The 13557-nt window shown below is 34.7% G+C and overlaps 1 protein-coding gene across 1 annotated transcript in view; it reads right to left on the bottom strand.

The window, feature by feature from the left end:
- Positions 1-3703: 3703 nt before the first annotated feature.
- Positions 3704-13557, bottom strand: part of LOC141440101 (uncharacterized) — a 143044-nt gene continuing 133190 nt past the window's right edge. The window contains exons 5-8 of the mRNA XM_074104563.1: positions 9062-9195; positions 7996-8111; positions 7579-7682; positions 3704-6838 (exon numbers count right to left, since the gene is read on the bottom strand). Coding sequence (XP_073960664.1) covers positions 6738-6838; positions 7579-7682; positions 7996-8111; positions 9062-9195 — 455 coding nt within the window. The 3' untranslated portion in view covers positions 3704-6737. The remainder of the gene's footprint in view (positions 6839-7578; positions 7683-7995; positions 8112-9061; positions 9196-13557) is intronic.

The following is a 13557-nucleotide window of genomic DNA, read 5'->3' as shown; positions in this document are numbered from 1 at the left end:
GTAAATGATTACACACACAGCTACGTGAAGAACTGATTGCATAAAGGTCAAAATCCCGCTGTCATTACATGACATGGTCTTGTGTGCGTGACCTCAACTCTATTGGCACTACCTATACATGGCTTCTGCAGTCATGATCTTCTTCAAAATCCATTTTCTTTCTCTTCTCGATAGAGATACGAGCTGATAAAATATTCCAGTTTATATATGCGTGATTTGTCATCTTGCTACCACCAATTTGTTACTAAACTGCCATTAGGCCGTAAAGGATTCAATCCTCAAAAAACCCCATAAAAATGCTAACAATGGAACCATTCTTACATTTATGTAAGAATCCGGTTTTAACCGGAAAATATCACACCCCCACTTGAAAGAGCGGAGTTCTAAAAATTCCGACAATTCTCTACTGCAGCATAAACAGTGCGAACTGTGGCTACATTTTAGTGCCTTGGTTGTTGGATGTGAAATGCCGTACTTACCTATTTATGTTGCACCATGTTCGGCTACATTTTGAGTTTTATGTCCTGGCAACATTTATTTCTTTCAACAAGGCTGGTATTCGACGAAATAATTGTACCTTTTAAAAGATCAGGGAAAAATATTTTTTTTTGCCCAATTTTTTCAAACTTACAGTTTCTGAGCCACCTACACAAGAAAGGAAAACAAACATTTTTTTTTTCAAAATTAGGGCGCTAAATAATAGTTATAAATTGTTCAACTTTATCTGTACGTAAGCGTTTGACGCGAGAGCTAACTTTGGGAGCGGCAGACGTGAACTTGCCTTCGAAACCCAAAAGCTTAATGGTTACTTGACCTGAAATGTATATTTCGAGAACTAAATTATTATTATTATTTTAAAATTTATGACGGCGGAAGCATTCTACACTTCCACTAATAATAAAATAATAATAAATAAATATCACGGGACAATTCACACCAATTGACCTAGTCCCAAAGTAAGCTTAGCAAAGCTTGTGTTATGGGTTATAAGCAACGGATAAATATAATGATATAGATATAGATACATACTTAAATACATATTAAACACCCAAGACCCGAGAACAAACATTCGTATTTTTCATACAAATATCTGCCCCGACACGGGAATCGAACCCGGGACCTCAAGCTTCGTAGTCAGGTTCTCTAACCACTAGACCATCTGGTCGTCTAAACGGTCTTCCACTGAACGTAGATATAGTTAGTGTTTAGTATTGTAACTAAGGGACCCCATACATCCCTGTATTTTTATTATTATTATTTTTTGTATTTTTGTTTCTTTAATTGTATAATATAGGTTTTAAGTATTTTATTTGTAATTATATTATTATGAAAAAATGACTTTCTGCCAAGTTTCTTGCGGCGCATTCTTCTTGGCAATGATGGTATTTCCGAAAGCGCTGGTAGTTTAAAAAAATGACGTGTAAAAGTGCCCATTGCGGCCTATTTACTGAATAAATCATTTGGATTTGAATTTTGAATTTGACGACCCACAAAATAAAATTCAGCCTGTCTTTCGGTTTCGGGGCAAACAAAATAACCAACCCACATAGTGTTTCTAAAGCAAAACAACAAAGAAACCATTAATTAAAATCGCATAACACGTTCAATTTTTCCCTCAATTTATTCCCACGTGGCAAGCAAAAAAAAACTTGAACCGATTTATTCTCCCACCCTGTTAGGTTGGTAGTAAACAATCGATGAGTTATTATCTCTCTTTTGCAGCCAGTTCTATTCAGTGACGCAGTATAAAAGAAAATATTCACCTGCTATTATTGCTAGGTGAATTATGAATATTCCAAGCAGCGGTGGTGATTTGTTCCGCCAGGTTTTTGTTTCTTTCGGTACACCCCGATTTTTGAATTCAGAACGCAGTGATTTTCTTTTGTTTACGCTCGCCTTACAGGAGAAATGTTGAAGGAATAAGCGTTTGAAAAGTTTACTGGGAAAGATTGCATTTGTGTTCATGGGTTTATGTATTAACTAAAATAAAGAATTACGTATTTCATCTTTATTTAGCCATTTGAATTTTCTCTTAAACTTTTACGGTTTTACTGCAATGCAATTCAACTGTGTTATTAAGATGGAATTTGCTAAAATTTTGCTCCCTAAAATGTCCTTAAAAAGTTGGTTCGAGTCCCGGGCGAGGCAAATGAGTTTTAGAAACTCTTTGAATGCAGTTTTGTTTCTTTTAAAAAAAAAGAAATATCTCCTTTAAGTGAAATGAGCCAACTTAAGGATTTAAGGTAGTTTCCCTCCAGGGCCCGACTTATTTTTCCACACTGTATACGAGATTTTCCTACAGCAAACCTACTCAATGGAAATGTGCCTTAAATTTTCGTGAAAGTATCCGGAAAATATTTTATGTTACGAAATAATCCATGAACACAAAATAGACCTCAAACTGGCAAGTTCTCGATAAAAGCAATAAATTTGTAAAGTTGAAGAGGCTCAAAGTCGCAACGAGCTACGGGGAGAGCTATGTGCTCGGAATTTTGCGCGATAGAATCTGAAACATTGATATTATTATTCGTCGAAAAACTAAAGTCTCCTTATTTTGGCGACAATGAACCACACGGGTACGTATTGCAAGGTATAAAATTAAAATAACTAACTTTAAATAACCTACGTTCAAAATCCCTAAAATCTAAATACCTAATGATTTTTTCACCTATATTCAAAATACCGAAAGTTTTAAATGGTAACGAATGGCAATGTCTAAAATTTAAATAACTAACTTTAAAAAACCTACGTTCAATATCCCTAAAACCTAAATACCTAATGATTTTTTCACTTACATTCAAAATATCGAAAGCTTAAAATGTCAAATGGTATGTTAGCAGTCAAAATACCGAAATCATCGTTACACCAAAGTCTGCTATTTTCAAATGACAACATTCCGACTTTTTCAAGCGGGGGTAGATTGACATTAATCATTTTCTGTGCTGTTACGAAAAAAAAACCTAACATCGAAGGCTAAGGCTAACCTAAACTATCAGAGTCGTTTCTGCTCTGAAACGACTCCGCTCCGCTCGCTCAGTACCAACCGTAGGTGTAATAACGAAATCCCATCGATAGTCTTTATTTTAAGTCCTGGGGCTCCCCTTTAGTACAGTCCAGCTGGTGCCTCGATGATAGGGAGCGAGCGAAGCGAGCGAGCAAGACATTTCAGGGCAGAAGCGACTCGGATAGTTTAGTTTCAGAAGGCTAAGGCGCCTTAGCCTTCGATGTTAGGTTTTTTTTGTAACAGCTCGCGCTACTCTAATTGTAGAAGCTCGCAAGTGCATCATTTTAGGTATTTTGACCATTTGGTATTTCAAATGTTGGTGTATAAAACTTAGGTGTCATTGCTGTTGTTACTCCAATAGGTATTTTAAACTTAGGTAATTCGTAGGTAGGTGTTAGTTGCTTAGGTATTTAAAATCATTGGGTATTTAGATTTTAGGGATTTTGAACGTAGGTTATTTAAAGTTAGTTATTTTAATTTTAGACCTTGCAATACGTACTCAACCACACACCAGGTGGACCGACGATGCGTGAAACTTAAAGGCAACTGGTGGAAAGCCTGTCGTTCATTGTGGTGTTCAAAGAGCGAAATGTTTGTTCACCAATGGACGTCTTTCAGCTGATGACCACGTTGACTTTATCTATGCAAAGGCATTGTTTTGTGGAATAATTGAAACGAAAATTTACAGTGACTCTTTTATTGTTAACGTTTGCTTTACCTTATTGTTTTTATTATTAACTAAATCACGTTTGATTTTAATGCTCAATAACATTTTTATAATTAGGCAAACATATTTATATTGTAGGAATAGATACAGTTCAACTATTTTTAGGAGTAATATTAATATTGGGTGAAGGTAATAAATAAGGTTTCTGTTTTTTTTTTCACAACGAACCTTTTTTTTACCAAAATTTAAAGATAAGATTCGGGAAAGCTAAGTTGTAAAAATAACACTGGACACACCTTTATAAAACATTTTGAAACAACAACAAAATAATAATTATTATTTTAATATAATTTTTACACTTACAATACCTGTATTCATCATACTGTTTAAATAACATTAACAATTAGGTTACATTTAATAGTTACAAACAAAACGATTAAATATAAAACTTGTGAGATGGCAGAAACGTTTAAACGTTTAAAACAGGATAAAAACATTTTTATTAAATCATTTATAATATAACATTATTTTATTTAATAAATAAAAAAGGTATTATTACTACTTACACTATAATTACCTAAACTTTTGGACTATTACTTAGAGGATTTAAATGTTATTTATTATAAACATGCCTTTTTGAAATTACAAACAACAATGTTAAATATTATGTACAGTGGTAATTATTCTAAATAATCAGTCTATGTTAACTGTATTTCTAAAAATCGATTAAAAAAGTGTAGCATTAATCATATTTTCAAGATTTAATAAAATAATAAACACTACATTACACCGTGCTGCTGCAATATAACAGAGTCTTGGCCTTCAAACAAATATAATGAAAAAAAAAGACTTCCAAAGTCATAATTTATAACTGTTAGTGTGAAATACTTTTGTTTCAATATTTTGTGTAAATAAATGAACATTCAATTAATATTTGTTTTCCTTTAATAAGCTAGGGATAAGAACACACTTCCTTCGCTACTTTATTGACAAAAATAATTATAATATAATAATTGAATTTGATTAAAGAAATATTATTCTTTCCTACAAATCCTAAATCTGTCTTTTATTAATTAGTAAGAAAAATAGGTATTATAATGTCACTATTATTTACGTATAAATGCCAAGATTAAAATCATTCAAAAGCAAGATTCCAGGATATTCCAACTCAATCCATACCAGTCTATCGAGGAATGTTCTCGAATGTAACAAAAGACGAGCGATGTGGACCAACCGCTTCGTATCTCGATTCGCATTTGTCAATCTGAGACACCCTAGTGAACTAGTGCATCATGTAATGTTACGAGCGCATGTGGTAGTGAGTGGGTATGTGTGTGTATTGATTTCATTTGATACCGAACGCCAAACGGAATATAGTGACAGTTCAGTGCACAATTTCTAAAAATGTTTTGTGATATATTTGGAATCTTGTAGGATTTGCGCATGTTGTGTTGGTCTTGGAGCCAGGAGGGAGCCAGCGCGCGGTAAAACAGATAGCAATTTTGAGAATACCTACTCACGTCGCGTATGTGTTTGTGGAGAAGAGAATAAGAAAAAAAGCTTTTTTTTTGGCTCAACAGAAATTAGAGATCTTCGAAAGAATATTTGATGTTTTAGAAATAAAACAAAGAAACAAAACTACTGATTTAGAAAGCTTTGCTTTTGATACCTCTTTTTGTTAATAATGGCATCCATTTGCATTGAGTGTCCATTTTGAGTGAGATTTGATTTCAAATGGTTTACTAATAGGCTACAGTTAAAGTTGTTTATAATTATGACTTTCAACAAGCACATAAAAAAAAATCATAGCGATATCAAATGTTTATTCAAGTTTAATAAATTTACATTATGATTGCAACAACTGTAATTGCTATGAAAGTATCAGCGATTCAAAAAAAGGTTACATGATTTCAATATTTGATATTTGAAATCAAATGGTCCGGATTAAAATTGAACCAGTTAGTATTTGACCATAAATTTTCAATAATTAATTTCGAAATTACCTCACAACACTTTATTTCAACTAGCTCACAATATGGGGAGAGTTAAATATAACAATTATCGTATAACGTTCATTTTTAAATAGAAAAAGACACATTTATTCGTGACATTATAATAAAAAATATACTTAGATACTATCACGGGCACGAAATGATATAACAATTGATCGCATTCATCATGGCTAAAACAAAAATAAATCAACAGTAAAACTTCCTCATGAAAATAAACTAAAGGAATGTTTGTTTAAAAAAGGTTTAATAAGTAATAGTAATAAAATTAATCATTTTTAATCTAGCTCTTTCTCACTACTAAAAAATTAAAAAAATGAAATTTGTGAAATAAATAAAAAATATCTATCACCAAATAAATACTTAAATAACTATGACCTGGCCACGTCAGTATTAAATAACACATTTCATTAATATTAGCAACGCCAGTGGCATTTAAATCCGCGGCACATACATTCTTTCAGATCCAGCATTGGCCCTCAATTAATTCACACTCAATCAAATTGCATCCAACCCTGAATGAGCTACTTTTACATACGATACAATTATACAAATGTTCTAACTAAGTGTGGTTTTACACCATAGCTCTATGACAAAGCTTGGAGCAAAATTTATCAATGGAAATGCTTATTTTTTCCGCTTACATACAGCAAAGTTCAAGTTCATTGCATAGGAATAAAATCTTTCAAGCGATTATCGCATGGCCCGCATATGCAGTGAAAATTAGTCCAAAAGGTGTAATAAATACAGGGTGATTTCTAGTACGTAACTGTATTCGGAGCCGAGACCTCTATATTGTTTACAATGATTTTCGAGAAAGAAATTAAGCTGATGTATTAGGATGACGCGTAACTCAAAATTGCATTCGAGGAAAAGAACTAAGTTCAGTTTGTTTTTAAACATGGTACTAAGTGTGCAAAATAAAGATGAAACAAACTGGTACAAATTTTTCGCTTGTAGTCTTTATTCTTATGCTCGATTTTTCTTATTTTCCTGCACGCGTCTTCCCATTTTAGCTCTGGTGAAAAACCACTCTAAACGGGTCCAACCAACCCAGCTATCTTATAGAAGTTTCCGCGTATTTTCCTAATAATATTTTGAGGAGGAATTGAAGTAGTAGTACCATTATTGTGGGCAGTCGGGTTTCCGCTGCTGCACCTGGAAGAGTAAAATAAGTTTAGAAATCCAATCCTAATGTGAGTGTTTGTTACTATGGAAATAAAACAGCAGGACGGATTGATATAAAATAGTTATGTAGATAGCTGAATCTCTGTGTTACTTTTTATTCCAATACTCTCATGATATCGGGATGTATGCATGTAAAATCCCAAAATCTCAACCGCTAAGTTAGGAACATAAAATTTGGCACGGATGTTTTTCATGCAACGGTAACAAAGATCATGGTGCAATTTTTGGAAAATCCCCAGTGAATTTAAATTAAAATTTCTCATCTAATTGTTAATGTGGGTGAATAAATGCTAGTTGAATGTTATTGTAGTGATATCAACAGCAATTATTAATTACAAAAGTTTAATCAAAATATATGTATATATGTATGTGACAATTATATATGACAATGGATCTTGAATTTTAAAATTATTTGATTATCAAACACCATTTTTTGCGCTTTCCAGCAGCCGCCGTGGCGTGTCTCCCAGCAAAAGGGGTACGATTTACACCGAAACATGTCAAGCTAAATTCGATTGAAGACACGAGTTATCCGGATTATTTGACTATGCTTAGCGCTATGTTAGTGAGAAGCCTGAATAAAAACGAACGAACTAAAAGTTTCATATAATTTTTATTACTTGATAAATCACGACGAATTTCACCTAGCTTGCCCGAAAATTTTGATCATAGGCTTAGGTAAAAGCGTATCTCAAGATTAGCAAAGTTACCTGTAAAACTTCTGCCTAAAGCTGAGGCAGGGTTCGCGCTCCGCTCTCTTAGTACTAGGGTGTGGCTCGTCGCTTTCCACACGTCGAATATAGAAGCTTCGCACCTGAAAGACGTTTCGCGGTTATGGTGTCCTGGTAGTTGGTTGCTCAAATCAATGTATTAAATATGAAATATGAGTGGCTGAAAAATTCGTGATTTTCACTCCTAACTATTACCACACTCGGGACTTATTAACGCTAACAACGAGTAGGTAATAATAAAATTACTTCCATGCTTCAGCCACATTGCAGTGGCCGTAGTCACGAATGGTGATAGTGGAGGTGGTGGTTATTATCGTGATAAGTCACGAGTGTGGTAATAGTTATGGTCAAAAATGGTTTGAAAATTTGTAAACCTACGAAACCTATTGACCTTACCGTATCATAAGAGTAGGTACGGGCGAGAGCGCGGCAGCTTCAAGCTCCAACGTGGAGAGGCTGGAGGAGTAGCCGTTGCTGTAATTTAGCACATGGATGGCCGTGAAGCCTGGAACCTGTTGACAATTCAAGTAACTCATATAAGTATTTTCCATGAGAAAATACGGTAGAAGATATTTTTTAAGATCACTTTAGGACTCTTTTAAATGTGAAAGTAACTTTCTTAATCTGGCTGTCCGTATGTTACCTTTTCAAGCTTCAACTAATGAACTGATTGAGATGAAATATGGTATGGTCAGATCTTAATCAAGTTCAAACCGGACCACACATGAGGAGTATCAGTTGTAAATAAAAAAAGAATCATCAGAATTCGTTTGAACATTTTGATATAGGCATAGGTTACTACCGAGTCAAAACAATCAAATTTCAACAACATTATAAGTGTCCCAAGACTTTTTTGATGTGCATTTAAATTGAGAACATCTTAATTTTTTTAAGTTTTAAAATTGTGGTACAAAGTACAAAGAATACTTGACCAAGGAACAGCTGGATACAGGCACCTATCAGTTGCTTCCAACTGCCTGCCTGATGATTAAAATAATAATAATACTAAAAATGATACAATAATACTAACATGACGAGAACCTCGTGAAGACTGAGAAGGACAAACTCAGCAAGTACCTTGACTTGACTCACGAGGTGACCGCTGTGTGGAATGTTGACTCGATGATCATTGTCCCGATAGTTGTTTCGGCAAACGGTCTTATAGCAAAGAATCTAGACCAGCATCTCAAGAGGCTCTCGCTAGATGGCTGGATCAAGGGCCAGGATACAGAAGGCGGTACTTCTGGACACGGCACGCATCGTCCGGAGGTTCCTCACTCTGCGGCCCTGACCATCGGTAGCTTGGGCCCTGCCCCACCACCGGCGGCCAACTAGGTTAGGTTTTTACAATATTTTTTATTTTGTTTGTACTTTTTTGTATTTTACATTATATAATTATTGTATAAACCTTAACTATATAAGAATGTAAATACATAAAGGGAATAATAATAAAATAACTTACCATCTGCTCGTTGACGTACCACGTGATGTTAGCAGACGGCAGTGACGGCGGCGAAGAGCAGTTGGCCTGGATGTGGTCGCCACCGACGTATGTCATGCGGTTGGACGTCACATTTGGACTTGTTAGAGGAGGTTCTGTGGACAAGATTTACTGTTAATTCATCGTAATCATTAATGTGTGATGATGAATCATTGACAGCGGAAAAATGTCCACTTCTGAATATATTTTTTGTATTCACACGAGAAAAGTCCAAATCATAGTCAAAGTCAAAACGCCTTTATTCAATTTCACAGGCCATTTTGGGATTAACGTCTAATAATGTTTTTCAATTCTTCACACTATTTGCTTGCTTTGATTCTTCTACAGATCTCCTCATATTTGATTAGATCTTGTGGATACATTTCGATTGTAATCAACATTTCTGCTGTTTTAGTGATTTGGAAGGCCCATCGTGACAGGTTCGAATACTCCCAAGCTACATAAAAAAACAGTAGTTTAATTATTGAACTTACACTGCCATAGTTATGCTCGTTCGTTTATTTAAGACTCATATCAGAATCATTATTGGCCGAAAGACGTCCACTGTTTAACAAAGGTCTCTGCTCTCTGTAAGGTCACTGTTTAAAGAACGCCACAATGAACGACAACTCGTCACTTGCGTCTATTGGTTGGCCGCAACTCTTGCGATAACATCAGTTCACCTAGTGAAAGATCTGCCAACGCTTTGTCTATCGATTCGTGGTTGCCATTCCATGATTTTTACCCCAACGGTTATCTTGTCTATTCTCCGAGCGATGTCGCCCGCTCATTGAGACTTAATTGGTGACTTTAGTCAAGTTTAGTCCTTCATCGCATTTCCGTATTTCAGATTCTATTAAGTTTGAGATTAAGGTGCTATTTCAACACCCATTGATTAGTTTTGACGGATAAATGTGATGCCTCTCCGTCTATTCGAACAAAACAAAACAAACAGAGACGGCATCACAGTTATCCGTCAAATAAATCCCACCAAAAACATTCTGTAAAAAACTAGACAAGTCTCGATGGAGCTGCTTGTTTATCTCTAAAAAGTAATGAAATATAGACGAAGTCTTGCCAAGTCTAAGGTTCCTTACTGCGATTTCTTTATTATTATAGTTATTGTTTTGTGACTTGGCCGTTGACTTGTACCCACTCACGTATAAAGAATGTTGAGTCTTAAGTCTTATCCAGTAAATGTTGAGACTCAATACGCGGACAATATAAATTAATGGGTACAAGTCAACGGCCAAGTCACACAACATTAACTATAATAATAAAGAAATCGCAGTAAAGAAACTTAGACTTGGCACGACTTTTTCTAGATTTCATTACTTTTTAGAGATAAACAAGCAGCTCCATCGAGCCTTGGCTAGTTTTTTACAGTATGTTTTTGGTGGGATTTCACTTGTTTTTGTAGAAAATTTGTAAAAGCGGTATGTCGATCTCTATAGTTTGGTTGAACTCTTGTGTTTTTTAATCAGGGTCACCATGTACTCCAGATCTTCGATTATCCTAGTTTTTATAGTTTTCCCTTTATGTGGCCATTAAAACCTAACCCTGTACCAAATTTCAGCACTGAGTTTATGAGAAGTACTAGTTCTATTTTGATGATCATGAGTGAATGAGTGAGTGAGTGTCATAAATGCGAAACTTTGCTTTCGCTTAACTTCGGAACTAAATGACCTACAGACTTGAAATTTTGGATTTTAAGTATGTGATTATAGTTTACTGGATAACGAAAACTTCTGCTTTCTGGTCTTATCCAGAGGTTCCCAAATAGGGGCCTGAAAATGCGGGGAAATGGTTCCAGTAAAGGATGGTACGGCAGTGTTTGCTTCGCACTCGACTTGGCGGGGCACTACCGCAGTGCCCCCAGATTTAATCAATGGGTAGTGAAACAGGAAGTAAAACTAGTAAATGATAATAGAAACATGTGCTACTTACAACTATCATTAATAAATGAATTGACTTAAAATAACATTTTATGTGATGAAAGTAATTTGAATTTAAATGAATAACAATTTCACTTTTCGACTCCGGCGTATCATTAATTAAAAATCCATCGAATATTTTGTAAAGTTATGCTCAGTTCAGCGTTCATTAATAACAGTCTCACTGTGAATAGTAAGTAAACAAGGAGGAAATTAAGTCGCGAGAAGCCGACAATTTTCCTTGATGTAACTTAAAACCAATATTCTATAATAAACGAGCAATTTCTGTAAAAACAATCCATCTATTTTGGGTCTTAGAAATGAATTTGTCAATGCCCTCATTTATGGAAAATTTCATTTTGAATAGATATTTCGATTTTAATTTTTTGCGGAGCCATCTTTTGGCGAATAGTTTACCTAGTATATTTATCTCAACAAATGCCGAGCATGGCTAGGTACCCCAGTAGTGACAATTAAGAGAGAGGTTATAATAACACGATCTGAACGAACGAATAAAAGCCTTTAATGAATGGTAATTAAATTTAGTTCATTATAATGATATTTATAATGGACCTCAGCAAGATATCTCTTACGTAAAATCTAGTGCCGATACTTTACGCACTATTACATATTCTGTTTGTCGTCTGACAAACAGAATTATGTAATAGATCAGATCAAATCAAATAGATCAAATCAGATCAAAGACTAAAATCACCTAATCCCTGGCTCGTGTCACAGAATATATACTTAATAGTACTAACGTACTCGTGTCGCTTTTACGTATAATATCTTTTCTCTTTACTAAACTAAAATTCTGACCAATGGATTTAAACTCCACACACCAACTAAGTAGAGAGTTATAGGCTGCCAGGGTCTCCCCAAATTCCAGATTAAAACAAAACACGGAAAAATAAAACACTGCCGTGTTCTGAGGAGATTGAAATCGAAGTACGTGAAATATCGGTCGAGCGTCCCTTTTGAGCGAATGTAAATGAGGGCGTGTGCGACAAGGACGGCTCAAGAGTTAGATTGTTTGCTGAACGTCCCAGAATGCTCGGATCGCATTTGTTTCTGGCGGAGCCAGCTGCGCTGTGAATATGCAATATTTCACGGGTTCAATAAAAGGGTAGACAGGTATCGTGAGTGGGGCAGATGGTCAATGAAATTGGTCAAGTTGAAACAACTGTACGACTAATTTACTGTCCTAATACACACATCGTAAAATTCCTTAAACAGGGTTGCCAAATTTTAAAAGATTTGTTTGTGTCCTTGAAACCAATTTTCAGAAGGCAAATTAAATGTACTTGAAGCTGCGACTTGAAGGCATAGTTAAGTTTTGATCAAAACTATTTTTTTACACATTTGATAGAAAATTCCTACACGGTATAATTTCTCGAAACAGTTCCAGCTATTTTTGATTCGAAGTTTTTATTTTGATAAAAAAATTCCCCGGCTAATTTCTCCTCCAGCTATTTTTGATATCTCTCATACCATAATACATTCTCGTTAAATTCCGCCTTCTACTCCACCCCCCTTCGTTCTTACTTATAATACCTAATACTCTCTACAATATCAAAAAAAATAAAAATAAAAATAAATCACTGTACTTACATCCGTCTGGCTCGTTAGAAAAGCTTTTAGAAATTCATCATTAAAAACTCAGAGAGTAATAAAATTAATGTAATTAAACAAGAATACAACTAGGAGAAAACAAGACGAATTAAAAGAGGAGAAAAAAGAAAAAAATGGAATCCGTTTCGCGCTGGTCATTAACCCCATATCTCCTGAGCAAGGCAACACCAGTAATTATTTAGATGGGGCAACTCCCGGAGCGTTGGCTGCGTGTTTAAAAACAGTATGACAACTTTTTTATGTGACCTCTTTTATCGTACTGAATACGGTTTTTGCCGACTCCTAAGTTCTTCATACTCGTATCCTTATTATTATGAAAATATAGATATACATACAATGTTTAGAGAAGAATTAATTCGCTTCAAAATATGATTTACTTATAGTGTTTTTTTTCACACTTGTATAGCTGCCTCTTTCGAAAACATGCAAGTAAGTCTTTCTCTGTATAAACTTGACATTGGAGCCTTTATTTATTTATTTATACAATGAAATTACATTTTATAACTCTTAAAGGTAGCATAAAAATAGGTTACTGTTCGTTACTAAGTAAAATAAATAAAAATAGTCATATACTGTATTATAATGCCTTTATAGAAGAATATAACCATTCGTTCAAGTACCTATCAGGGACAAAAAAGAACGAAGACCGTTTAGAATGTCGATTACAATAGCCATGTTTGTTCCGAGTAGGTACTCTACAGATATGACAGGATTCGTAATAAGAAATGTTATAGCTTTTATTTCCTTTTGGAGCCATGTATTGCCTTTTGGAGTGAATTTCAGCTGTTCTACCATCATTTACTCACCAAGCGTCTGAATAAATTTAATCATTGCGCTATTGTTCGTTCAAATAAGTACTGTGATTCCGTTGCATTTTTTACAGTGCCACAGATTAAAACGAACTTTACTGTT

Source organism: Choristoneura fumiferana, chromosome 22 (assembly GCF_025370935.1).
Source record: "Choristoneura fumiferana chromosome 22, NRCan_CFum_1, whole genome shotgun sequence".
In the NCBI taxonomy this organism is placed as follows: domain Eukaryota; kingdom Metazoa; phylum Arthropoda; class Insecta; order Lepidoptera; family Tortricidae; genus Choristoneura; species Choristoneura fumiferana.
This window is presented reverse-complemented; position numbering and strand designations above follow the sequence as displayed.